Source organism: Phragmites australis, chromosome 18, assembly GCF_958298935.1.
Source record: "Phragmites australis chromosome 18, lpPhrAust1.1, whole genome shotgun sequence".
NCBI classification, from domain to species: domain Eukaryota; kingdom Viridiplantae; phylum Streptophyta; class Magnoliopsida; order Poales; family Poaceae; genus Phragmites; species Phragmites australis.
The window spans coordinates 2714792-2741162 of NC_084938.1; the positions used below are offsets into that span (position 1 = coordinate 2714792).

At 47.9% G+C, this 26371-nt stretch overlaps 4 protein-coding genes across 4 annotated transcripts; 1 reads left to right on the plus strand and 3 right to left on the minus strand.

The window, feature by feature from the left end:
* The first annotated feature begins 572 nt into the window (after positions 1-572).
* LOC133898363 (putative UPF0481 protein At3g02645) lies at positions 573-3464 on the plus strand. The gene is made up of 2 exons (XM_062339031.1): positions 573-1236; positions 1996-3464. The coding sequence occupies exons 1-2, from the start codon at positions 857-859 to the stop codon at positions 3299-3301; spliced, it is 1686 nt and encodes a 561-aa protein (XP_062195015.1). The 5' UTR covers positions 573-856; the 3' UTR covers positions 3302-3464.
* A 333-nt stretch (positions 3465-3797) lies between these two features.
* LOC133899433 (uncharacterized) lies at positions 3798-7264 on the minus strand. The gene is made up of 4 exons (XM_062340419.1): positions 6763-7264; positions 6115-6386; positions 3942-5941; positions 3798-3831 (listed from the first exon to the last, which is right to left on the minus strand). Exons 1-4 carry the CDS (start codon positions 7262-7264, stop codon positions 3798-3800), a joined length of 2808 nt encoding a protein of 935 aa, XP_062196403.1.
* A 1729-nt stretch (positions 7265-8993) lies between these two features.
* Positions 8994-9784, minus strand: LOC133899208 (uncharacterized). The gene has a single exon (XM_062340177.1). It carries the CDS (start codon positions 9753-9755, stop codon positions 9267-9269), a length of 489 nt encoding a protein of 162 aa, XP_062196161.1. The 5' UTR covers positions 9756-9784; the 3' UTR covers positions 8994-9266.
* Positions 9785-21259: 11475 nt separating this feature from the next.
* On the minus strand, positions 21260-25912 carry LOC133899604 (ABC transporter G family member 14-like). The gene is made up of 3 exons (XM_062340613.1): positions 25504-25912; positions 24446-25322; positions 21260-22640 (listed from the first exon to the last, which is right to left on the minus strand). Exons 1-3 carry the CDS (start codon positions 25759-25761, stop codon positions 21604-21606), a joined length of 2172 nt encoding a protein of 723 aa, XP_062196597.1. The 5' UTR covers positions 25762-25912; the 3' UTR covers positions 21260-21603.
* Positions 25913-26371: the final 459 nt, after the last annotated feature.

Sequence of the window (26371 nt, forward strand, 5' to 3'; positions counted from 1 at the left end):
CCAGTTTAATTCGTTTTCATCGGCCAATCTAGTTAGATATGCATGCATATGCACATCCTTGAATCGATCTGAAAGCCATCAAATTAGCTTCTCTACTAATTAAATTTCACACTACTTTCCGCTCGTCCAACCCTACACTGCATTACGATACCACTATCCCCAACGCCCCTCCACGTCCGCAGTGTTTTACCTATCTGCAGTAGTAGGAATGACAAGTTCATCATTACTAGTTTCTGATTAATAAAAATTGCTACCTGCTTGTGGCCCCCTCTCTCAACAGCAGTGACGAATCTATAACAAAAATAACAAGATGTTACACTTGTTAGGTTAGAGATCGGAGTGTCTCATTATTGTGTTAGGAGTGTCATGTAAGTTTGATGTGTATATATATATAATAATAAATCATTAAAAAACAAAAAATTATAGATGTTATATGCATCCTCCACATGTAACATGATCCGCTCCTGGTCAACAGTATAATATGACAGGCATGACAAGTTCATCATTGCATTGACAATTAAGCTAGCGTTACATTGCCGCTTTTTCTTCACTCGGCGACGACGAACGCAACCCTGGTGATGAATTTACAATGGGAGCATGCATGCATGCATACATACTTATGCATGTTTCACGCTTACGCGCGCGCTGCCTAAACTATCTTTTCAACTCGTAACCACCCACCCACTTGCGCGCGTAACTGCCAGGAGGCGAGACTGGTATATAGCCACAGCTTCTCGCATAGAAGCCATAGAAGCAAGTAAACAAAGTGTACAGCTCGATCACACTAGCAAGATCATCATCAGCAAGTAGCTGCCAGCACGAGAACGCGCGGTCGAGATCTAGATCATCGGGAAGCATGGCGCTGTCGGAGCTGCAGGCGCGGGCGCGGTTCGTGCAGTCGTCGGCGGCGAACGCGGGCGTGCACTTCGACGAGGACCGGTGGCTGAGCCGGGTGCGGCAGACCCTGGAGCGGGAGGCGGCGGAGGAGCTGGGCGCGGCGGCCAAGGTGTTCGACGTCCCGCGAGTGCTCAGGGCGACGAGGCCCGAGGCCTACCTGCCACAGCACTTCGCGCTGGGGCCGTACCATCACCACCGGCCCGACCTCAGGGACATGGAGCGGTACAAGCTCGCCGCCGCCAAGCGCGCCGAGAAGCTCTTCGCCGACGGCCAGAAGTTCGACCACCTCGTGCGGCGGCTGCTCGAGCTCCAGGACAAGATACGCGCGCCCTACCACAGGTATGGTGCACACGTCCCGTCCAGCTGATGGACTCACCTCACCTAACCTTGCCTCTGCATGTTCCTCTAGAGTGTAGATTAATGCCATGAAAATGATCGCCCCTCCTGCTTGAACCTACTTATGATGGGCTTAGTTACCTATGTAATTAATTTCCCAGATAAAAATGTGCAAGGCACCATTAAAATAAAGTAGTTTCAATATTTATTTTAATCTAAAATAATAACAAGATGTATAAATCAAAGACTAATTTCTAGAGCCCTAACAAACATGCCATAGGACTTGAGCAGCATAATTCAAAAAGGAAAATTATCTTGACAAATTGTTGTTGTTGTTAGATGTCAATACAACCATTAATATTGTGAGGCTAGATTCTATGCTTTATTTCTCTCATTCAAAACATCAAATATTTGTAACAGGAGGCACTACTATAAATTAGCCATTTAACCTAGCTCTCACAATCGTGTCAGTACTCAGTATGTTTTAGAGGTACGAAATCTGAGGTCCCTTAAAAAAACTGAGGTGGCTACATTAGCGGAGCGAAGTGGTGTTCCGGTATGCCCGAGCACTCTATAAATCGGCGATAATTAGTTTAATGTTAGATATAGATTTATATAATATTAGTCTAATTGTATGTGATCAGTTATGTTTGTGCACATCCGCTGCTCGTTTTTTCTAACTCTGTTGCTTATCTTAATTAAATTCTGCACCTAAAAAAAATATTCTGCATGAATTAATCAGTGTTACTAATTTTAACATAGGTTCCTGGAGCTAAGCGATCAGATGCTGGCATGGATGATGGCCATCGACACGTGCTTCCTGCTCGACTTCCTCGAGAGCTACCACCGCGACGAGGTCACGGACATGGTGTCGTCGGCGACCACATGGATCAACGCCACCGTGCGTGACGCCATGATGCTCGAGAACCAGCTCCCGCTCTTCCTCTTCGCCCAGGCCCTCGCGCTCCGCCACGCCACCGAGCAGGCCGCCGCCGACGCGCTGCACGGGGTGTTCGCCCGCTTCATCAGGGAGGTGTCCCCCATCAAGACCAGCGCCGAAGTGGTGGTCGCCGACCTCGCCAGGCACGCGCACATGCTCGAGCTCCTCTACCACTTCCTCGTGCCCGCCGCGGACGTCTTCGACGTAGAGGACCGGGAGCCGCCGCCGATGGTGCCCGAGGAGTTCACCATCGACATGATCGACCCGTCGCAGCAGCTCCCAGACTACGACAAGGTGAAGCAGGCGTGCTTTCAGGTGTCCAGCCTCGACGTGGCGCCGGTGCGGTTCGTCCGGACGAACCTCATCGCCCGTCTGATGAGAATGGCGTCGAGGCTCCCGGGGCGGCTGATGGGCAAGGTGCCGCTGCTGTCGGCGGTGGCGCCGCTGGTGACCAAGCTGATGACGTCGACAGACTTGGAGGCGCGTGTCAAGGGCGTGAACCTGGGGACCATCATCAACTCGCCGCTGGCGCAGGAGATCATGATCCCGTCGGTGGCGCAGCTGGCGCGGTGGGGCGTCCGGTTCGAGCCGGCGCCAGAGGGCATCGCGGGGATCTCCTTCGACGCGGCGACGGCGACGCTGAGCCTACCCATCATCACGCTGGACGGCAACACGGAGGTGGTCCTGCGCAACCTGGTCGCCTACGAGGCCGTCGCCGTGCGGGGGCCGCTGGTGCTGGCGCGGTACACGGAGCTGATGAACGGCATCATCGACACGCCCAAGGATGTGAAGATCCTGCGGCAGAGCGGCGTGGTGGTGAACCACTTGAAGAGCGACAAGGAGGCGGCGGACATGTGGAACGGGATGTGCCGCGCGACGCGGCTCAGCAAGGTGCCCCGGCTGGACGTTGTGATAAGGGAGGTGAACGCGCACCGGAGCCGGAGGGCGGCAGCGCGGGCGCAGAAGCTGCTGAAGAAGTACGTGTTCAGGTCGTGGAAGATCCTAACGCTGCTCGCCGCCGTCGTGCTGCTGCTCATGACGGCCATGCAGACCTTCTGCTCCGTCTACCCGTGCAGAAGCTGGTTCGTATCCGTGCTCCAGATGCCGCCGCCCGGAGGAGCCTCCTAGCTAATTCATTCATGATTTGGAATTAGCAGGCGAAACCGCCCATTATATACTGTAAAAAGTTGTAAAAATCATTCCTTCTTAATGTTGTTGTTGACTTGTTGTTGCTTTAAAAAAAAAAAGACTAATTAAGGCCTTATGGCAGGAGCTCTGCCCTACGTTTTAAGGAGAGAATTAGACCAAACCTGAACATTCAGACACACACTACATTCGGACTTACTATTTTCTAAGTTGTGCCATTTTTTTCGAGAACGCAAGTTGCACGATTTCTTCTCAAATGTAAGTTATGTCATTGGGTTCGTATGGTTGTGTGCATCCTTTTTATTGGTTTACATGCAGTGACGGGCTCAGGATTTTCAATTTAGGTGTACGTATCAGCACCGTAGCTGACGTCGTGCCCCACCTTTTCAATTTTCAACATTTCTCATATATAATTTGAAAACAAATCCACCTAAATTGAGAAGTAACCAACCATATGCCATAGCAGCAAGTAGATTACCTAGAGTAGGAAGTCACAAGCTGCACATGTCACTCTGCATCAAGAACAATTCAGTAAGATTAGCGAATAATTTACCAAGTTTAGTGTAAGCACAAAATGAGAGTTGCCCTTGCATTGCCACATCACCTTAGAATTCGAAATTACAATTCAACTTTACGGTTCCTCATCTTTTGAAACGCGGCTATGATGACATCATCCTCAACTTGCAAAAAGAAGTCCCGCTCAATAAAAGTGACCAAACAATCATTCATGTATTGACTCCCTATTTTATTCCTTAGCTTATTCTTCACATAAGTCATTGAAGAAAACACTCTCTCAACACTAGCTGTCGCTACAGGAAGAATTAGCACCAATTTGAGAAGCTTGTAAACAACTTCAAAAGTGCCGCTCTTCTTTGTTTCAACAAGCTTAATAGAAAGATCGGCAAGAGTTTTCACATCTTTAAACCTCTCATCCATTCGCACATCTGCGATATAATTTCTTAATTGATTGGGAAGTTTCAACATTTCATCCTTTGTGAAATCCTTAGGATAAAATTGAGCAAGCTTAACCAAATTCTCCTTATCAAATGCAGCAAGTGAATCAATAGGATTGAATGATGCCATGCAAATAAGTAATTCTGTGTTCACCTTATCAAACCGGTCATTAAGCTCTCGAAGTTGCCTATCAATGACACCTAAAAACATATCAACATGAAAGCGGTGTTTATTCGTAGTTTTACCATAGAACCTTGCAGATCTTCCAACCGGCTTGTAGTGACCATCCATATCAGCAATTTTGATCTTATGCTTCACACAAAAAGAAATGACACCTTGAAGGAAAGTATCCCATCCACCATCTTCCCGCAATAACTGCAATTGTTCCTTTGTGGTATAAACAAGAGAAATAGCATTAACAATATCTTTTTCCCTCTTTTGCAAAGCATTACCTAAGTCATCTGTGTACCCAAATATTTCTTCCATCAAATGTAACATAAAAACGAACTCGAATGACTCAAATGATGTCAACATAGTTTGAGCCGATATAGCCTCCGTCCCATTATAGTCTTCCCCAATCTTGATCAGAGCTTTTCGAATTGGTTGGTACAAAGCAATAATATGCAATATAGTTTTATAGTGAGATCCCCACCTTGTATCACCTGGTCTTCCCAAACCCATCTCTTGATTCAAACCCTGACCGCTTTCAAGTTCAACCAATTCCAATGATTCAATGATAGACTCGGCTTGAACCACTCGAAGCATTCTTATCTTCTTACAAGAATTACCAAGAACATTTAATAAATATGAGAGTTGTTGAAAAAACCATTGACAATCACCACTCTCCTTAGCAACAGCAACAAGAGTTAATTGAAGTTGATGAGCAAAGCAGTGAATATAATAAGCAGAAGGAGACTCATCTATTATAAGTTTCTTCAAACCATTAATGTGACCTTTCATGTTACTAGCTCCATCGTATCCTTGACCATGGACTATAGAAAAGCTCAACTGATGATCCATAAGCAAATTTTCAATTGCAGTTTTTAGTGTTGAAGATGTAGTGTCTTCAACATTGACAACACCAAGAAATCTCTCAACTGACTTTCCCTTTTTATCAACATAACGCAAGTAAAGAGCCAATTGTTCATTTAGGAACACATCACTAGATTCATCAGCAAGTATCGAAAAATGTTCATTACCAAGATCCTCCATAATAAACTTAGTAGTTTCCTTGGCACAAGAGCTTATAAGATCATTTTGTATCTTGTGGTCTATTATTTTACTTTTTTTCGGAGCATTCTTTAGAACCACCTTGTTAACTTCTTGAAAATTATTTGCTAGAAAATTTAAAAGCTTAAGAAAATTTTCTTTATTTTTAGAATCTTCACTTTCATCATGCCCACGAAAAGCCAACCCTTGTCTCAAGAGAAACCTTATGCACCTAAGTGACCATGTCAAGCGAGCTATGTAAAGAACCTTGTACTGTTTAGTTGTTGAAGCAAATGACTGCTCAATTGATGTTTTAGGTTTCACAAAGAAATCATATTTCTCTTGAGCTTGATTGTGGGCACTATTAATATCACCAACATGTTTCCTAAACACCTCTTTATGGTTCCAATTTTTAAATCCCTCATTCACAAAAGCATCTCCACCAGCACGACTATTATCCTTAAACAAATAACAAACAAAGCAAAAGACAGCCTCTCTATCCACACTATACTCAATCCAATTATAAGTATCAAACCAAGCAGGCACAAATCTACGCATACCTCCAATCATTCTTCTTTCAAAATTATGGCCCCGTGGTTGACAAGGGCCCAATGCAATGAATCCCTTCTCACCCTATCTTGATCATTGATATCATAATCTACAATTGGAATCCTCTTCCCAGGATCACGCGGAAGCAAGTCAACATCATAAATTCCATCATCACTGTCATCCACTTGAGCCGCTTCGTTCGCTTCAGCCTCTTCATGAACTGCATCATCATTGTTAGCCACAGGCAATTGAATGGAACTGGGAGATTCAATTGATGTCTTTTTTGACTTTGCAGCTTTACTCCACATGGTTCTCAAATCAATAGTCTTTCTCTTGATAAGCTTCATATTCCCCTCTAGAGAGAAAAAACAATGAGCATATCAATATGTGAGCATGTTGTACAGCTAATGTTAAGCTGAACAAATAAAAAAACAGTATAACAAACAACCTAAATGCTCCTGCACATAGACAATTTTGATTTTTGAGTCACATGTTCAGAACAATTTTCAATTTGTTCATTCACTCAATCACATGTTCATACTTCTTCAATTTGGAAATTGGAATCATGTTCACTTATTTAGTCCAGCAGAGAGCAAACCAACACATGTTCAGTCCAGATATTTACTTTTTAGTTCAGTTCAGACCAGCACGGCAGCACATCTGCACACAGAACACAGCTCTACACTTCTATAGCCTCTACTTCTTTCTTCTCCAAAAAAACGTGTACATACTCTGACTTGCCGCCGCTGCTGTCTGGCTCGTGCCCGCGCATGCGCCTGCACTGGCGACGCGCCCCGGCGCCACCTCGGCCAGGCTCGCACCGGCGTCTGCACCCACGCTGCTCCCCGGCACCGCCTCGGCCAGGCTCGCGCCGGCGCCTGCACCCGTGCTGCTCCCCAGCACCGCCTCGGCCAAGCTCGCGCTGGCGCCTACACCCGCGCTGCTCCCCGGCACTGCCTCGGCTAGGCTCGCGCCAGCCCCTACACCCGCGTTGCGCCCCGGTGCCACCTCGGCCAAGCTCGCGCCAGCGTCGGCGCCTGCACCCGCGCCGCGCCCCGGCGCCGTCTTGCCCTGGACGGTGGACCGCGTGCGCGTGGTGGTCCTGGTGGTCGTGGACTGGTTTGAGTGGAGTGGGAACGGGCGAACGGCCGAACGGGCTTCGTGGGCTTGGGCTGAGTTGCGGACGGAGGAAGACTTGCGAGTTGCTTTGGTTGGACTGAATAGTGGATACATTTGTACACCCAAAAAATACATTTGTACACCCAGAAAATACTACATATAAAAAAAATTGCTCAAAAAATTGGGTGTACATCTGTACACCCATGACCCAACGTGGGCCCGCCCCTGTTTACATGCCATGAGTTGTACTTCCAAGTCATTAGATTTGTATAGACATTGTAGTGTTTTTTGGTTTAATGCCGACCGAATAGATACAAAGGTCACCTTTAAAATAGCACACTTCCCAAGTTCTAGACTTCTGAAAACTCGATTCAGTTCAGACGATGGGTGTAAATACTCATTTTCTTTACTGATGGATTTTCTCCGGTGGGATTCTCCATCTTTAAGCTTAGAGAGAGTTCAACGGACGACAGGATGACTCGACAGAGGAGGCAATATCGATTCGGTTCATACGATGGGTGTGAATGCTCATTTTCTTTGTCGATGGATTTTCTCCAGCGGGATTCTCCATCTTTGGGCTCAGAGAGAGGTCAACGGACGGCAGGGCAACCTAACGGAGCAGTTAGGTGTGGGGACACCATCGGCTATGGGCTAGACGATGGACTGCCGATGGGCTGTTACTAGGACATAAGAGTTAAAAATAGATTGATTAGTGAGAGAGAAATGGTAGAGACAGATCCGACGATGAAAATATCGCAAGAGACAAGGGATTCTGTGGGGCAAGGGAGCGAGAGTGAGACAAAACGATAGGGATGAAGCGCCGCGCTATGAAACGATTTGAGAAGGAAGACAATATTCAGTCCATTGGATTTTTATCTTGCGATTCACATCGATCTGAAAGGATCTTTAATTTCAAACACCTGAAATTTAAAAACACCCTAAAATAGATGTACTCACACGCATTGGGCTTGCAATGTCGCTACTCCAAATCTTTATACATACTTGGTCATGTAAAGCCATGTGATACTCTCCTCATGTGAAATTGTCGCCGCAGCAGACCTATACCTGTCATGAGCGTTGTTGCTAGTGTATCACAGCTTGGGCAGTGGGCCCGCTCTTCCACTGTGACGTCTGAATTGCGCAGGCACGGCCCCACCGCTGTTCACTAAGCGCCAGCGACAGCTGCTCCGTTTCTTGGCCCACACGAACGACCCGCCTGCCTCTGAACGCAACGGCGGAAAAAGTCAACGATCGGCCGGCGGCATCTCCAAGGCTTCACACAAGAGGAGAGGAGCGGAACGGAACAGGCTGCGGCCCCCAGCTCGTTGACTCGTTGACCTTGATATCGACACCAACCCCTCGCGCAAGAAATCAAGCCGCGGGGATTGGTTGCCCGACTTTTTATCACCCACTTGTTCCGAACCAATGTGAATGTCACGATTCTAACAAAATTTCACGATTTGATACTGGATAGCTTGATATGTTTTATATATATTATTATTGTGTTGATGATATATAGTTCTATATTTTACATGTTATTTTTATAATAGATGTAATATTAGGGATTAGACAGCTATTTAGTAAGCATATCTTGAATTTATCTCTAAATAAACTTCATTGATTGACACAAGGTGCAAGAATGTGTTTGGTTCATACCCAAATTAACCTAGCCAAAAATTTGGATGATCATAAGAATTTGAACTTGGTTTAAGTTGTCGCTAGATTTGACATGATTAAGCATTTGTGCTAATTCTCGGTCGGCAAAATTGTAGGTGGCTAAGCAAAGAGAATTTGGGCATAAATCAAATACATCCTAAAATAACTAAAACTCTACTGCACCATCGAAGAAAATTACTCTGCTTCATGCTTCAGCAAGAAAGGCGTCAATGGTGTCCCGAAAAGAACAACAATTTTGTAATCTGATATGATCATATGATCGTAATAGTGCACAAAGCTTTCAGCGACGAAAGGCCTCTACTACTACATTGCGAAATTTTTTGCTAGAACAGAGCGGCAGGCACTGGGCACCAGGGAAAAAAAATTAAGGAATGAAATGAAACGTGGACAACAAAATTGTTGCGGCAAGCAAGCCGCGAGGAATTGAACATTGGACGCTTCACGGTGATGGCTTGTCAGCAGCCGTGGACATGGCGGAGAGGCAGCTGGGACGCGGGCGGAAGTCCGCGCGGCGGCGCTGGTGCTGCTGCGAGGACGGGCGGACGAGGGATGCAAGCGCGCGCCTGATGTGGTCGCCGCCCTTCTCCACCGCCGCGATGCGCGCCAGCGGGCTGGCCATCGACGGCAGCCGGGCGGCGCTCAGCCTGCTCGACACAGGTGCCGTCCCCGGCGGCGCGGCGGGCGAGGCGCGCTTCCTGTGCAGGGCGCAGCGGAACGAACCCGGGTGCGTCGTGGGCGAGCACGTGCACGCCCTGTTCCGCGGCGGGGCCGCCGCCGCAGCCGCAGGCCGCGCCAGGCGGTGCTGCGGCTGCGAGCAGACCCCGCGGGCGGCGGTGAGGCTGACGCAGCTGCGGGGAAGGCGCGCCGGCGCCGTGGGGCGCGAGGATGCCGCCGCCATGGCGCTCGGCGCGGCTGCTCTCGCCATCATCCAGAACGCGGAGCAGAGCTTGGTCGGGAGTGGCGTTTTGGCGGATGGTGCGGCCGTGGTGTGATTTTTATATGCGGAGAATGGTGCGGAGGCGACGCGGTCCAAGTCCAACCCAACCAAGTGGCTCGGTTCGGTTCGGTTGGACCGGGAGGACCGTTTGTTTGGTCGGATTCTGGAACTTGTACTAGTCTTCTTGTGGGCCCCGTAAAGAGGCTAGCCTTTCTTTTGGTCTCCCGTTATGACCATTGGGTGCTTCTTTTGTGCGTACTCTTAGCTAAAAACTTCTATTTTTGTAGTTCATGTTGTCAGATACCAGCTACCTATTCTCCCGCTTAGGGCGTGTTTAGCTGCTTATATTAGAGATATTATGATTATGGTTGTGTTTATATTTTTATGATAAAAATTATTTGGTTATTTACGTGTATTATTTCTCACTGTATCTGTGAATACAATCATACGGTTGGAGCTTTGCCCCGATGAATATATCCAAATCGAGCTTCTCTATGAAACATAACTTGGTATATACATTGTATCTTCTACAATGTTGTAACAGATCCACTCGTTAATCTCAGTGCATGATTATTATATTTGTCTGTATAGGTAACTAAACACCTTCATATAATTATTGTATCTGCGCATACAGATAACTAAACAATTTTCTTTTTAAAGTTACTGTATCCATTTAGCTTGTTTCTACACATCCATAATATAAGTTGCAGCTTAAAAAAAATCATACAGGTAACTAACACCCTTACAAAATGAGGAATGCATTGACTTTTAAACTTCAAATCTTAAGCTGAACCACCGAAATTTCAACTCGAACCAAACGATCGACTTAATTGAATCATAGAACTTTTAATCTCGGATACATCAAACATTCAACTCAAGACTCGCCCCTTTGGTAAAAAAGAAAAAAGAAATTTCACCTTGAATTATGTAAATTTCAGTTAAACGAAATGATAGAATTTGATTGAGTCATATAGCTTATCTCAGATACATCAAGCATCCAACTCAAAACTCGCCCCTTTTGACAAAGAAAAAAGAAAAAGAAATCTCACGTTGAATTATGTAAATTTCAGTTAAAAAGACAACACTCCAACAGTAGGAATGTTGGTTCGCATGGCCAAAGCAAAACAGCGCACAGATGCAAGTAAGAAATGGCAAGTAAACGAATATATATGTTTTAACAAAATACGCTATCGTTACTTTAAATGCGTAATGTACCTAAAACAATATCTTCTATCGATTCTACGGAGCCAAAATGCTGTCAGCTTCTCGACCCATTATCTTCATCCACTCGTACGGCGTGGTCATGGTGGCCGAATCCATTTCCGTCACTTCTTGAGTCTGAGTTCGATTAGAGCACGGTTTACGCGCGAAGCATTCGATACGCGGAGCTCTAAAGATCGCCACGCGTTGCATGGCCTCCACTCTACAATCGCATCAATCCACTTCCCAATTCTTCTTCTTCTCGACCGATCCATCAGAGGCTTGGAGGCCATGGAGGCGCCGTGGTGTAGAGAGGCGAGGAGCGGCACTATGGTATACATGGTTCCGCACGACGGCCACCGCCTCCGCATCGCCTGGGCGTCGCTGGTTATCGACCCGCCCAGTGCCGGCGGCCAGCGTGCGGTGAACGTCTGGGTTGAGATCGGTCGCGAGGAGTACAGGATCGGGACGCTATCCCCGGAGGAGCCCGCCTTGGGCGTGGCGCCGGTGCAGACCCCACGAGTTCGTCCTGTGCCATGCCTCCGTGGACGCGCCGTCCGGTTCGACGACTATGCTCTTGTTGACGATGAGGCGGGAGTGGAGTACGAGCCTCTCGATGAGAATGACTACGCGGAGCTTAACGACAGTGATAACAATGAGGACGAGCCGCGCAAGGTCAGGGACGGCGAGGTGGCCGACAAGAGGAGAGAAAGAGGACCAGAACCCCGTTGGTCGCCGCACCGACCGGGAGTGTCGTGCCGGAAGGGGAGTTTCATGGTCCAGCGCGGGTTCGCCGCCATCGAGAACACCGCCGGATTCTTGCGGGTTGCCGCTGCGGATACGGACCTGATCGCTGAGAGCCAAGAAGACAAAGAAATCCTTGTGCTGTACCGCTACACCCGCTTCTCGAGGACGTGGAGCTGGCGGCGCGGCGTCGAGGCGTGCAGGCAGACGAAGCTCCATCACCTCGGTTCTCCGTCCCACCTGCCGGTGACCTAGCGAGCTTGCTGGCATGGGTTGGCTTGTCCTTGGCCCCACTGATCTACCCTGGCCTCTTCCACCGTCAGCTTCAGGACCTATGGTCGATCCTGGCGGTGTCGACGATCACCACCATCCCGCCACGAGCCGTGCGCCTTCAGCTGATCGTGGACGTGGGTGTCTTAAACTAACCAATTCACATCTGCTTGTTTGTTAAGATTGTATAGCTCATGCAGCTTATCCGGCAACAGGTCTTGATCCTAATCTCTTGTACAACAAACTCCTGATTGTATCTTATCTGCATATCAGTATATATAGCACCAAGACCTGAGGTATTCCTCATGGCAATTCATCTGTTCTAACTTGGTACCAGGGCAGACCCCATCTGCTCATCATGTCAGCCTCCGCCCCTCTTAACTCGACCACCGGTGCTCTAATTTCATTGCTAAGTGCCACCATGACCATCCCCACGATAGACAGCATGATCACAATCCGTCTATCTAGGAAAACTTCTTTCTTTGGAAGACTCGTATGGTGCCTACTATGCAAGCCGCACAACTTTTTGGCTACGTCGACGGCACGACACCGGTGTTCGCACGGTTCATCGCCTCTGGCATGGCGACTCGGCGGTGCAGACATCCAATCTCGATTACCTATGCTGGTTCTAGTACGAGCAACAAGTGCTCATCGCCCTCCTCTCGTCCATGACTAAGGATATTCTTATCCAAATGGCACGGCTGACAACATCGCGTGCTGTCTGGGAAGCACTCCACCTCATGTTTTCGTCGCAAAATCATGCACAGATCATGCACATGCGCTATCAGTTATCAAATCTCAAGAAGAAGGATATGCCAATGGCTGAATACTTTAACAAGATGAAGGGGTTTACTGACACGATGGCATCCATTGGAAATCCTCTCACTTGTGAAGAAGTACTCGACTACATGCTGGCAGGACTAATGAGCCTTTGGTGGCATCTATCATGGCTTGTGAAGACCCAATGAACCTTAATAAGTTTTATGCTTACTTTCTCAGTGCTGACCTTCGCCTCGAGCGGCCAGGGACATGGACGCGACCACGGGTGTGGATGTGGCAATGACAAGGGAGGAGGCCCCAAGCCGACCTGCCAAGTCTGCTCCAAGTATGGTCATGATGCGTTGCGGTGTAGGCAGCAGTTCAACCACGTGTTTCAAGCTGACAATCCACGCAAGCGCTCTGGCAATGCTGCAAATGTGGGCGCCTATTCCGTGGATACCAACTGGTATGCGAATAGTGGTGCCACTGATCAACTGACCAGTGATCTCAACCGATTCACCACCCAGGAGCGCTACTCTGTCAAGGATAACATCCAAGTCGCCAACGGGGCAGGTCTGAACATTACCCATGTTGGTCATTCTTTCATTCCTGGCTCACATAAGAATCTTGTTCTTCGAAATGTCTTGCGTGTTCCACATATTAGCAAGAATCTTTTTTCAGTTCACAAACTTGTTTATGACAATCATGTTGTGGCTGAATTTTATCCTGACTCTTTCATGATTAAGGACCTTGCAATAAAGACAATTCTTCTTTGCGGTAAAAGCAAAGGAGGTCTTATATCCAGTGCCAAGCAAGCCTTCCTTCCATTCGTCATCAAGTTGTCACGGTCTTCCTAGTGTCAAGCTCACTCCACTCCTGAACATTGGCATAGAAGGCTCGGGCATCCATCTCATAGTATCATTGAGTCAGTCTGTTTCACGGATTCGAAACATGTCATTGTGTTCGAATTGCTATATTGTAACTGTATATGTTGCAGGCGTGCCAGTATATGTAAATTATACAAAAGAAACAGAGACAATTGTAATTGAAAATACGTAACTTTATTCATTCATTATCGAAATCATAAAGTACAGTTCCATCTGATTACAATGTCACACACACGCACACGTACAAACGCACACGCTATCTGACTAAACTTCCTTGATGACTGCTATCCTAGTTCCCGGGGCCTCATGAGGACGCCGGTTAATTATGTCCGGCTTTTGGCCTAGACAATCTCCGATTAAACTATTTTTTTACTGGTCAAGGCTATAGTCATATAAATCATAAACAAAGAAAAGTAAGCGTTAGAAATCAACACAGTAGAAGATACAGGACAAATAGTCTAGCATGAGCTTTATGGACTGTTTATATATCCCAGGTCATCATTGGCCACACAGGCCTCAGAATCTGTAGCCCCTCATCATCAGCCACAGCCTCAGGTACTACAAAATAATAGAGGGAGAGAGAGTCTAGTTACGCGGCATTTCACCAGCTACAACCTCGTGGGAGTCCGGTGAAATACAACATTTCTAAACTCCTATCTATGACCCCTAATCTCGACAACGTCTCATAGGCAACTCAGCTACGAAAACTAATGCCACACAGGCAAAAAGGGTAATAACTGCAAAGGCAACCGAAAAGACCACTGCCCTGTCGAACCTCAATATCATCATTGGCACGACACTCAACCATAACCCACAAGTGTCAGAGATAAGTTATCCCACAACAGCTAATCATCAAGGCACCAATTCTCCCAAACTTGGCTTATCATTTTGCTGGTCAAGTAGAAAAGGAGCAAACCTTAACACAACCATTTATCCAACAGAAAGAGGATAGCATCTCTATAGCATTGCCACCATCAGGCTCATAACCAACCAAGCCATGGCAACAACACACGGCATGACCAGAGATCAAAGCCAACAACAGTAAGCCACAGTAGCAAGGCAACCATAATAGCAGATAAAAGAACACAAAGGCAAAAGGGATCAAAAGGGCTCGGTACAACAGGGAGCCTCTTCTTTGATGAGCAACAAAAGGGGATTCACATAAGCAACATCTATGATGAAATTAACACTGACGGTCATCAAAAGGACAGCAGCAAAGCCCTTAACTCGCTAAATGACAGGATCATCTAGCCGCAATACCAATCCCCTCGAAAAATAATCGACACCATCATTATTATTCCATCTATAGCTACTAGCTAGCAAGGCGCCATTCATCAGCATGCTCAATAATAAAGTGGCCGACAACAACATAATACAAACTGGATGCCAATCATTAAACCAGTACCAAAAGGGTGCAAGTACCAGGCCCCAAACCAACTAGAGCTAGCGTTCTAGTATCACCAAACAACCCAAAACCTCATGCATTCAACCATGAGCAAAACACATATGTATCCGTTTAAATTCACGACAACATACGGTTACGAAATAATCAACAGATATACTGAATCAAAAGACAACACATATGCTGCGCATAATAGGAAGGCACACCAGCCGACATGCCTCAACAGCGAGGAGACGAAATGCCGCTTACCTCCGCCGGCGGCGAGGCTCACCTAGCCGGCGGCACAGCCTACCCATCCGGCGGCGGAGAAATCAAAGGCAAACATCAAAAGCCGATCAGCCGGGGATAACACCCACACAAAAGAATAGCCGGACCCAAAATAACAGCACAACTCCACCTTCACGGATGCGGCCCAAGACGCACTGGCCGGATCACCATCAAAAGAACAGTGGGCCGAAACATAGACCAACAGCACAGCACCACCACAAATCACGACGGCCGACCATCACAGATAAAAAACAACCGGCCACCAGCACTGCTTCCTCCACGAACGCGACACATCGGCCAGCCGGGTTCACCACCAAGCAACAAGAACAGCCATCACCTCGAAGCCAAAATAATCTGGCCACTACCAAATCACCACCCGGCCACCACAAATCATCACGGTTGTGGCACACGACCCGCCGGACCATCAATCGCCAACAATAGCCGGCCACCACAACAACAAAAAGCATCACTGACCACCACCAAATCACCACCCAGCCACCTCAAAACATCACAGCACAACATCATCCCACGGACGCAACGTGATGGTCGGTCGGACCACAGAACCACAAGAACAACCGACCAGGTTCAATTATGAACACCTCGGCACAGGCCATCACACGCATGGACGTGGCGCCGAAGCGCTGGCCGGCCACCTCTGTAGCAGCAAAAAGGAAGGGAAGGAGGCAGCTTATTGCGGAGACCTACAAGCGAGAACAACGGCCATAGCTCTCCGGTGAAGCCAAAACACGACGGCAAAGATGTGGATTAAAAAAAAGAAAGGAAGACTTCTCCTCTCTCTCCCTCTATCCTCTTCTCTCTTCTCTCCTCTCTCTCTTCTCGCCCCCATCCCCCTCCACGAGCACCCCTTCCCAGTTATATAGCGGCGGCGGGGGCCTCCCACGATGAGGATTCAGATCGATTCTGTTGGGGATGAGGATAAGCACGGTGAGGAGATAAGGTAGGGTGAGTAGCTCGGAGGCAACACGGCTCGGGTGCGCGGGGTGGCGCATGCTCAGGCGCTAGGACTAGGGAATAGAGGAAAGGGGGAAGGGGAGAGGAGAGAGCAGGGAAGGAGAGAGAGCCAGCTCGGTCGGGCGCAAGCATGACGGCGCGGCTCGGGAGCGTGGATGAGCGTAGTGCGAGAGGGGCGGCGAAGCATGTGAGGGAGGGAAGAAGCATAGTGGCCCGGGTGCCCTAGAGCGATGCGGCGCACGGAGAGATAAGGGGCGGCATGGCTGGGCCAGGCCGGTGTGGTGAAAAAAAGGAGCTAGGCCGGCTGAGCCAAAAGGCCTGCCAGCTCTCTTCTTCTTTTTCTTTCTTTCTTTTTTTTTATATGTGTAGATGTATATCAGGGGATTGCGCATACACGCGGCAAACTACCGTCATACACAGTCATTAGAGCAAATAAACTCGCTTGTGCTTCCCCTAGTGAGTCATCAGTTTGTGATGCATGTCTACATGCAAAAGTGCACCAGCTGTCCTACAATAATTCCACACATATAACCACCTCTCCTCTTGAGCTTGTGCGCTTCGATGTTTGGGGGCCGGCTGTTGCTTCCGTGGGAAGCTTTCGTTATTATGTGAGTTTTCTAGATGATTTCGGTCGGTTTAGTTGGATTTATCTTCTTAAACATAAGTAAGATGTTGAGCATGCTTTCTATTATTTTCAATCTCATGTTGAACGAATGCTTAACACAAAAGTTCGTGCAGTTCAATCCGATTGGGGTGGCAAGTATTGTCGACTCAATCACTATTGTCTAGAAAACGTCATAACACACTATGTCTCCTATTCGCACACATTGCAGCAAAACGACATTGCTGAGCGCAAGCACATAAATATTGTCGAAACTGGCATCACCCTTCATGCTCACTCTTCACTCCTCGTCTATTTTTGGGATGAAGCCTTCTTGACCGCATGCTACCTCATCAACCGAATGCCCACATGCAAGTTGCAAAAATCCACACCCCTCACTCATCTTCTCAATATACAGCCTGACTACTCCTTCCTCCATGTCTTCGTCTGTGCGTGCTGGCCTAATCTCCGTGCATACAACAACCGAAAACTTGATTTTCAGTCTTATCAGTGCGTGTTCTTGGGCTACAACTCTATGCACAAAAGGATATAAATGCTTGGATTGGACTACTGGATGCATTTACATCTCTCATGATGTAGTTTCTGATGAGCATTGGTTTCTTTTTGCTTCTAGTGTGGGTGACCATGGCTTGTCTTCAAATTTGAGTCATAATGTCTCCCCATCCATTTTTTCCATCTTCCAAGCCAGTTATTTAGGATGATCGAATGCATAATTATGACCTTACATTGTTACGTGCTAATGATGTTGCAACGAGTGGGATCTTCTTCTGGTGCAGCTTCTTCTTCTGGTGCAGCTTCTCCTGGTGCAGTTGGTGACGGCTTTTCTCCTGACATTTCTGCAACCAGGCCAGCAGTGCACGACATGTCTCCTTGCAGCATCACTAACTCCGACAACAGCACGCCTACACTAGCTTCCCCACTAGCTCCTACATCACCCTCACGGTTGCACCGATCCATCACCCAATGCAAACTCAGGTTCGTGACAACATCATTGTTCTAGTCAAGCTTCTTGATGGCATGATTCAATATGATCCCTCTCATCGTGCCTTTGCTGCTAAACCCACATCTCATTGGGGTGCCCTGGCTAATGCCTGATGGCGTGCTGCCATGGAAGAGGAGTTATCAGTCCTTTAGCGCAACAACACATGGACTCTCGTTCCTTGACCACCCAGTCAGAATGCCATCGAATGCAAATGGATTTTCAAGATAAAGCAGAAAGCTGATGGCTTAGTTGATAAGTACAAAGCGTGCCTTGTCGCTTGTGGGTTCACCCAGCGCTACGACGTCGACTACCTGGACACCTACAACTCAGTGGTTAAGCCTGCCATGGTTCGATTAGTCCTATGCAATGCGGTCTCAAAAGGTTGGACTCTTCGATAGATTGATATCAGCAACGCGTTTCTTCATGGCATCCTTGATGAGACCGTGTATATGTAGCAGCCTCCAGGGTTCGAAGATGCTATGCACCCCTCGTATGTCTGTCGTCTCCAGAAAGCTATTTATGGCCTGAAGCAATCACCATGTGCATGTTACTCCCAGCTCAACGACAAACTTCATCATCTCGGTTTTGTAGCATCCAAGGCAAACGCGTGGTTGTTCACCTTCAACTCGGCGTCTCTCACTATCCACATGCTGGTCTATGTCGATGATATTGTCATTGCTAGCTCCCGTCCTCGTGCTGCTGATCGCTTGATTCATGAACTTGGCCAATCCTTTCTGGTGAAAGATCTTGGACCTTTGCACTATTTTCTGGGCATTGAAACTACTCACAATTCAGGGGGAATGGTACCCTCCCAAAGTAAGTATGCTATGGACTTACTTCATCGTACACACAAGGAGAATTGCAAGTCTGTCTCTACTCCAATGTATGTAAAGGACAATCTTTCTACAAATCTTGGCAATACACTCAGCGAAGCGGATGCATATTCTTATCGCAGTGTTATTGGAGGGTTACAATACCTGACACTCATAAGACCGGATATAGCTTTCACGGTGAAAGGTGTCTCAATATCTCTCTAAGCCTACGAATAATCACTGGGAGGCGGTGAAGAGAATTTTGCAATATGTTAATGGCACTATCACCATTGGACTTTGCATTCGCAAGTAAAACTCTACTTTGCTTAGTGTGTTTACAGACGCTGAATGGGCTGGCAGTATAGATGACCGTCGATGGAGGATTCGCTATGTTCTTCGGTCCCAATCTCGTGTCATGGAGTGCTCGCAAGTAGCCCATGGTGTCTAGATCATCCACTAAAGCTAAGTATAAGACTCTTGCAAATGGCAGTGCTGAGTCACCTAGATGCAGTCCCTTCTTCGAGAATTGCATATACCTCATTGTCGGCCACTGGTGTTGTGGTGTGACAACTTGGGAGCCACGCACCTGACTGCCAACTCGGTGTTTCATGTGAGAATCAAACATGTCGAAGTGGATTTCCACTTTGTTCGGGAGAAGGTAGTGCTTGGTGCGCTTGAAGTGCGATTTGTATCTTTAAGATCAGATAGCGGCCTGAGGTATTCCTCACGACAATTCATCTATTCTGATTGCACGGAGACCACACGCCGGATCGCATCGCGCACCTGTGCGGCGCGCTGGAGGCCAAGATGCAGGAGGCGTGGCCCGAGTACTACCAAGTCGGCATGGAGATGCACCACGGGCGGGACGCGGGGAGAGCGGAGACGAAGACGCGCGCGGCCGGTGAAGCGGAGGACGACGACTTGGTGGAAGAGTGGTCCGTGTGCTTCGAGCTCTGGAGAGCGGCCTGGCGGCGTGGCCAGGGTGCAGACTTGTGTTCCATGGCGCGTGCTTGGAGAAGACGCTTGCAGGGGAAGGAGATGTGCTCGCTGTGCAGGCACAAGCTGTCGGACCCGCTCGTCTACAAGAACAACAAGATGCACCCACACTCTACAGCCTGCAGCACTAAGTGATCGAGTGACCCTATTGTTTTGTTGCTCTCATAAAAGAATCAAGAATGTAAACTAGACAAGAGCAATTATAAAATAATCCATGTGTTTGATCAGAGGGAAAACTGTACTGAATTACACATTTGTACACACCTTTAGGTTTTCGTTTTCTTAACAACAAAAAAACAGAGGATTGTGCCACAGTTAAGTTTTAATGCATAGTAGTGTAAGCTAAACCCATTAATCCGTTGCCGACTGATCAATCAGTTTGTTTTCCTCCAACTCTCACTTTCCGTGCCTGACAAGAACCTCAGGACAATCAGAACTGACTATCTAACTCTGAACTTCTGAAGCTATTGCTCTTCTGCTCGACCACATTTATAGTCATCTCGAGAAGGAGACGGTTTCCTTCAGAGTTCAGAAACACTTGCCTTCATGCCAATTTTGCCATGTCCTAACACTATTAGAAAGCTGGAAGACATGGTACTATGCACTAATGTTGCTATCGTATGCAGCTGATCAGGCTTCAGTTCACTTTATTCATCACTAGCACATCAACTCGTGCCACTGCACAGGCTAGAAATTTAGCTTACGGCTGAATGATAGATATGTGTGTTAATGATAGTTATATGTTAAGATACATCAACTATTTATATTTAAATATTAGAATGTAAAATATAAATGTAATTTTTGTTTAAAATATTGGAATCATGTTTATTATTTGTGAATAAGATCTAATTTATAATTTTCATTTTATGTGTTATGAAAATTGATTTTTATTTGTTTCTTGATTTTTTGAAATTATTATTATTTTTAATGTCGTCATCGTATCTCATATTATTTTTTTGAAATATATTATAAATTCTTTGATATTATTTTTGTGTGATAATCCGTAATAAGTTTGCGTTCTGTTGTTTTAATTTTGTAATGTTTGATTATAATTGATTTGGAAAAGTGTGTTGATTGCTAACGTAATTAAGTTTGAGTTTGCTAACGTAACCTTATTGGACAAATGATATCTATAACAAAAAAGTGAAGGAAAGATAAGGCAATAAGTAGTCTTGGGGCTGGACTCTATGATTTATTTTTTAATCTTCTACGTTGTTTCGTCTGGTTGTTGATCTATGATTACAATTAGTCAATCAATTAATTCGACGGTTGGATGTTTTGCTTTTTTATGAGAATTTTTAGGATTAATATGAAGACATCAAAAGAACCTCCAATTAGTAAATATAAGATAAGATGGTTTTCTGTTTCATAAGGCTGAATAGGTAGGGAGTTTTTGGTCAGTAGTACAAATATTTGTGGATTCGCCGATGATTTTGCGAACTCATGAAAAAAATATTATTCTGGAAATCTTCTGCCGTATGTCGAACAATATACTATAGAGCACTGTGAATGACACAAGAAATTACTGAATTAGTAGTGGTCTCAAAATTTGTTGGTCAGAGTTTCACAGACCAGCTGCAGGTTTGTATTATATTCCACCTTGTATTATACAGAGCCTCAACTCACAAGTGCTTCCTTCTCCTCGCCACAGATAAATACTAGTAATTATTTCGCGCCAAGTCACAAACGTACACTAGTCACCACCATTAATCCTCTCTTCGCCATCTTGATCACTCTACTAATCAACTCTCACCATCCATCCATGCCTCCAAGAAACGGCAAAATTAAACAAGAAACTAGTTAATTTACTCGTGCTGTTAATTAGTCCCTCCTGGCCCCGAGCTAATCAATCGGGTTCTACTACTCCATGGATGGATTCATGCATGGGCGCCATGGCCGATGGGTTCTACTACTCCATGGATGGCTTCACCTCGGCTTGAGGCGGTCCAAGGCAATGTAGGCGACGACGCGGTACCCGACGAGCAGCAGCGCCATGACGCAGACGTCGACCCAGTGGTTGTTGAGCCCGACAGCCTTGACCGACGGGAACTCGGCGACCGGGCACAGCCCATGTCGGCCGCCGGCGCCGTCGCACTCGTAGTATCCGCCGCCATTGGGGAACTGTATCCCGAGTAGGAGGCGGTAGCAGTAGAAGCTGTAGTTGAGCCACCTGAGCCAAGCCACGAACGGCGGGATGTGCTGCACGTAGTAGCCTCCGGCGATGAGGAAAACCATGGTGATGACGGACGCCAGCGTGGTGCCCTGCTTGACGTCCATGAGCACGGCGCCGATGGCGAGCCCGAGGCTCTGGGCCACGAGCACGCTGTAGAGCACGACGGCTAGGGATAGGAGGAAGGGCGCCGGGTGCGGCTCGAGGCCGCCCATCCAGTAGAGGATGGCTACAAACGCGGTGGGTAGACCGAGCTCCATGGGCAGGTCCGTGGCGGAGCGCGCGGCGAAGTAGGACGAGAGGCGGTACATCCCCGACGCGCGCTCCTTGAGAAGCATGGGCCGCTCCAGCGGGAAGGTGAACACGGCGTTGTAGAGCGGGAAGAAGCCCCAGAAGACGGAGAAGAAGAAGATGAGAGCCGTCCGGTCCTGCAGGTGCGACGCCGGCGTGCGCCACCACAGCAGCCCCGCCAGGCTCGCCACGCTCAGCACCTGGAAGATGCGAAGCTTGTTGAAGGACTCGTGCCGGCGCTCCTTGAGCCCGCGCCGGAGCAGCACCATGAACTGCGTCCACCACCCGGTCATCCACTCCGCAGAGGCCGCGCCGCGCCGCGCCGACGCCACCGTAGTCGTCTCACGGGCGCAGATGTCCAGCTTCACCGCCGGCGCAATGCGGCGCTCGTACGCTGCCGCCAGCTTCTCCCTCACCTCCTTGTGCTCGCTCTCGTTGCCGCCCGTCACCGCCGCCATCCTCGCCTCGCCGCCGTCGCCACTCGCCGTCTGCGGCGCGATACCTGAATGCACAGCGCACGTCGTCAGCACAGTGACCAGCCAGCAAGTGAACTGAAGCTCCGCGAGCTCGACAAGTGTCCGCCATTGTTCGCAAAGATTGAGCCACTGGCGAATGAAAAATTCAAGGTTGTAATGGAGGATGGAATGACGGGTGGGGTGGATCCATGATTGGGAGTGGGCGGAGCAGTGTGTCCCTGTCCCTGTCTCCATCCACCCAAACCCCAAATCCACCATTGCCATCGCCAATCTGCCATTTCGGTCTCCCTGACACACAACCAACCGATCGAATTGCCTGCGCATTTGTGTTGCTCGATTTAAAAATATTATTTCTTTTTGCAATAGCACTACTACATATTCAGCCGTAAAATCTGATTAATCTATTCTGTTATAATCTGACACAAGGTGACATGAACAATTCATATAGCTTTGCACCTCGATTGATGAGATAATTCCGATGCTGTTTTCCCTCTTTATGCATGAACCACGAAGGATGAAACTTTAATGATTTAATCTCACTAATTGCTGATATTCATCTAATAATTATCTTATTATTAATGCAACTATGCGATGATGACTAAGATGGTGATGGATGCTCATGGTGATCATGACGCAGATCAAAGGGAAGAGGAAAAGAAAGCGTCGCTCTCGTCAGGGGACCCCCATGGCCAGCTGCATGCGCGCACCGTATCAAGCACACGATCTCGAACACATTTTTTTGTGCTGCTAACACTCCCCTCCATGCGTGCTCATTTCTTTTCGCTTCTTTATTTTCTTTGGGGCCCATGGTATAGATTGTTCTGCGCTTTATTTTGCTCTTAGCTTTTTGGGTGGTTAACAACTACTGCGGCCTAACGGACCCGGTTCCTCTGCTTTTTATTAAGCAGTAACACAAATTCTATATGTCCGGATCGTTAAGTGGGCACTTGACGATCCATTTTTATACTATATTTGTAGTCGAGGAAGTAAATCTATATATTCTCGTGTAAGAAAATTGATTCCTTGATCCAGATTTCGATAGTTAGTGCTCCATAATGAGAGAAATGGCATGTGTGCTCCGAAGTGACCGGTAGAGGCAGTCACCCAGGTGGTAAGATGTAAATGGAGACAATGTTTTGGGTAAGTAAATGGCACGGGCGCGCCATTTGAAATGTTGGAGAGTTGTCCAAATGAAAATTTGTATACTATATATAATACAAGTTGATTCTTAAGTAACATCTTTTTTTTACTCTTCTTGTATCTAATAAAAACTCATAAAATTAAAATAATTTACTCATTTTTATTATCTATCCTTTTCCTCTAACATCTTATATCCCGTTACCAGCTATGGATATGAGATCTGTTTTACTATAAAAATAAATAAAAAAATTAGAAACGAAAGTAACAGATAATCTATTTTTCATTTTTTCCGATTTTATCTAAAATCAAACTACGACACCTCCTGATATATTCATTGGATGGTGCTCTCATAGCGCGTTCATATTTTGATACTTTAAGTTCATAATTAATATTATCATATTTAATATATGTATTTGAGTTGCAACAGACTTACAATTAGCTAGTTTTCGATGGTTTACCGGGAACGAAAGCTAATTTCTCACCCACCTTGACTAGCTGATTAGGAGAATGGATGACGTCAGCGCAAGGAATGGAATGGCACATGCCAATGTGCCCTATGAATTGGAAGGCATCGTAAAAAGGTATATATATATATAGATAGAGGAGAGGAGAGGAGAGGAGAGGAGAGGAGAGGAGAGGAGAGAGAAGGAATATTTGTGCGTGAGTGGGTGAAAAGTGCATGGCGGCGTACCGTTGGCGAGGTCGAGCATGAGGTCGGCCGGGTTGAGGGAGAGCGGCGAGGCGAAGCCGACGGAGGCGAAGTAGGAGAGCGCGTCGGCGGCGCGGCCATAGTAGATGGGGCACCCGTCGGCGGACAGCAGCAGCACCTTGTCGAACATGTGGTACAGCCGCGACGACGGCTGGTGGATGGTGACCACCACGGTGCGCCCGCCGTCCGCCGCCATCCGCCGGAGCGTGCCGACAATCCTGGCGGCGATGGTGGAGTCGAGCCCGGAGGTGGGCTCGTCGAGGAGCAGCAGGCTGGGGTCGACGAGCATCTCGAGCCCGATGCTGACGCGCTTGCGCTCGCCGCCGGACAGCCCGCGCACGCCGCGGACGCCGCCGACCATGCTGTGCGCAACCTTGGCAAGCCCCAGCTCCCGCATCACGGCGTCCGCCTGCGCCCGCTTCTCTCCGGCGCCGAGAGCGCGCGGCAGCCGCAGCAGCGCCGTGTACCACAGCGTCTCGGACACGGTCAGGTGCGGGTACAGCACGTCGTGCTGCGTCACGAACCCGGTGCGCCGCTTCACGGCGCTCGAGAAGGGCTGCCCGTTGTACGTGATCTTCCCGGAAAGCAGCGCCCGGCCGACGTGCCGCCCGCCCAGCGCTGTCAGCAGCGTCGTCTTGCCGCTCCCGGACGGGCCCAGCATCGCCAGCATCTCTCCTGGCCGCACCACCCCGGACATCCCGCTGATGATCGTCTTCTCCCGCGCCGCCCCCAGCCCCGCCGGCTTCTTCTTCCTCCCCTCCCCGCCTCCTCCGACCGCCACGCATGCTGCTGACGACAGCTTGTTGCACCATCCGGCCGTCGGCTGCCCGAGCTTCACCTTGTACACCACCTCCTCAAACTGCACAATACACAAACACATACACATGCATGTGCACGTCTCATCACCATGCATCCTAAAAAATAAGCATGTACATGCACCAATGCACATGCACGTGCATGTAACACACATATACACGGGAGATTGCTAACTAGCGAACATTATATACATATAAACATATATGTACATAAAACCAAGTTACCTTGAGAACGAGTGGGAAGGAGTTGGCGGCAGGGCGGAGGCGGACAGCGACCGACGACGGAGGGCTAGAGGTGGTGGGATGGACGGCGCCGGACGGGTTAGTGGTGGTGCAAGTGGTAGTAGCAGAAGTAGAAGAGGTGGTACTACTAAAGGTGAGCATGCTAGGAGGAGGAGGAGGAGGAGGAGGAGGAGGAGGCGTTGCTCGGTGGCCACTACCTCCTGCTGTCTGTTGCTCATCGTGCTCCAGCTGAGGCGGCATGGCGGTCGATGTATGCTCACACAGCTGGTGCAGGTGTGTTGTTGCAATAGGAGCTTAACTATGGCGAGGAGATGGAGCAAAAGGGAGAGGCTTTGGTTTGCTGCTACTCCTAGCTGATCAGCTGCTTGGTTGTGGTTGCAAGTGGTGGCTGGCTCATGGCAAGGTATTTATCATAGGAGAAAGGGGCACTGGCAGAGGCAAAGGAAGGAGAAAGGAGAAAAAGGAGGGCCTACCATGTGGGCCAGGGGAGCAACACTTGTTACTGTCACTTTTTTTATAGGCCAGGATATATGGCACCCTAGTTAATTAGTTATTATCAGTACTAGTACTTGTTAGTGATTATTACCAAATTGCAATGAATAATTAACAACTTGTGTGGTGCAGTGAAAGGAACATCACCACTAGCTATATATCCAGTTACAGATGTCAGTTATTGGTAATTATAGAGGGGTATACACATGGTGATGGGTGGGTGGATATTCAGTAGATAACATATCCTTTTTTCTTGATAAAGGAAACTAATTGTGATGCGGTGGTGCTCATGTATGTTGATTGAATTGGACAGTTTGCTTGCAACTGGGGATTTATCTGGTCTCAATCCTAAGTTTGG

Coding starts and splice junctions, on each gene's coding strand:
- LOC133898363 (XM_062339031.1), top strand. CDS start 857: ATGGCGCTGTCGGAGCTGCAGGCGCGGGCGCGGTTCGTGCAGTCGTCG. Junction 1,237..1,995: donor ATACGCGCGCCCTACCACAG/GTATGGTGCACA, acceptor ATTTTAACATAG/GTTCCTGGAGCTAAGCGATC.
- LOC133899433 (XM_062340419.1), bottom strand. CDS start 7,264: ATGTATCCACTATTCAGTCCAACCAAAGCAACTCGCAAGTCTTCCTCC. Junction 5,942..6,114: donor ATATCAATGATCAAGATAGG/GTGAGAAGGGAT, acceptor TATTTGTTTAAG/GATAATAGTCGTGCTGGTGG. Junction 3,832..3,941: donor AGGAACCGTAAAGTTGAATT/GTAATTTCGAAT, acceptor TTCTTGATGCAG/AGTGACATGTGCAGCTTGTG.
- LOC133899208 (XM_062340177.1), bottom strand. CDS start 9,755: ATGATGGCGAGAGCAGCCGCGCCGAGCGCCATGGCGGCGGCATCCTCG.
- LOC133899604 (XM_062340613.1), bottom strand. CDS start 25,761: ATGCCGCCTCAGCTGGAGCACGATGAGCAACAGACAGCAGGAGGTAGT. Junction 25,323..25,503: donor CCTTCCCACTCGTTCTCAAG/GTAACTTGGTTT, acceptor TGTATTGTGCAG/TTTGAGGAGGTGGTGTACAA. Junction 22,641..24,445: donor CATGCTCGACCTCGCCAACG/GTACGCCGCCAT, acceptor CTGTGCATTCAG/GTATCGCGCCGCAGACGGCG.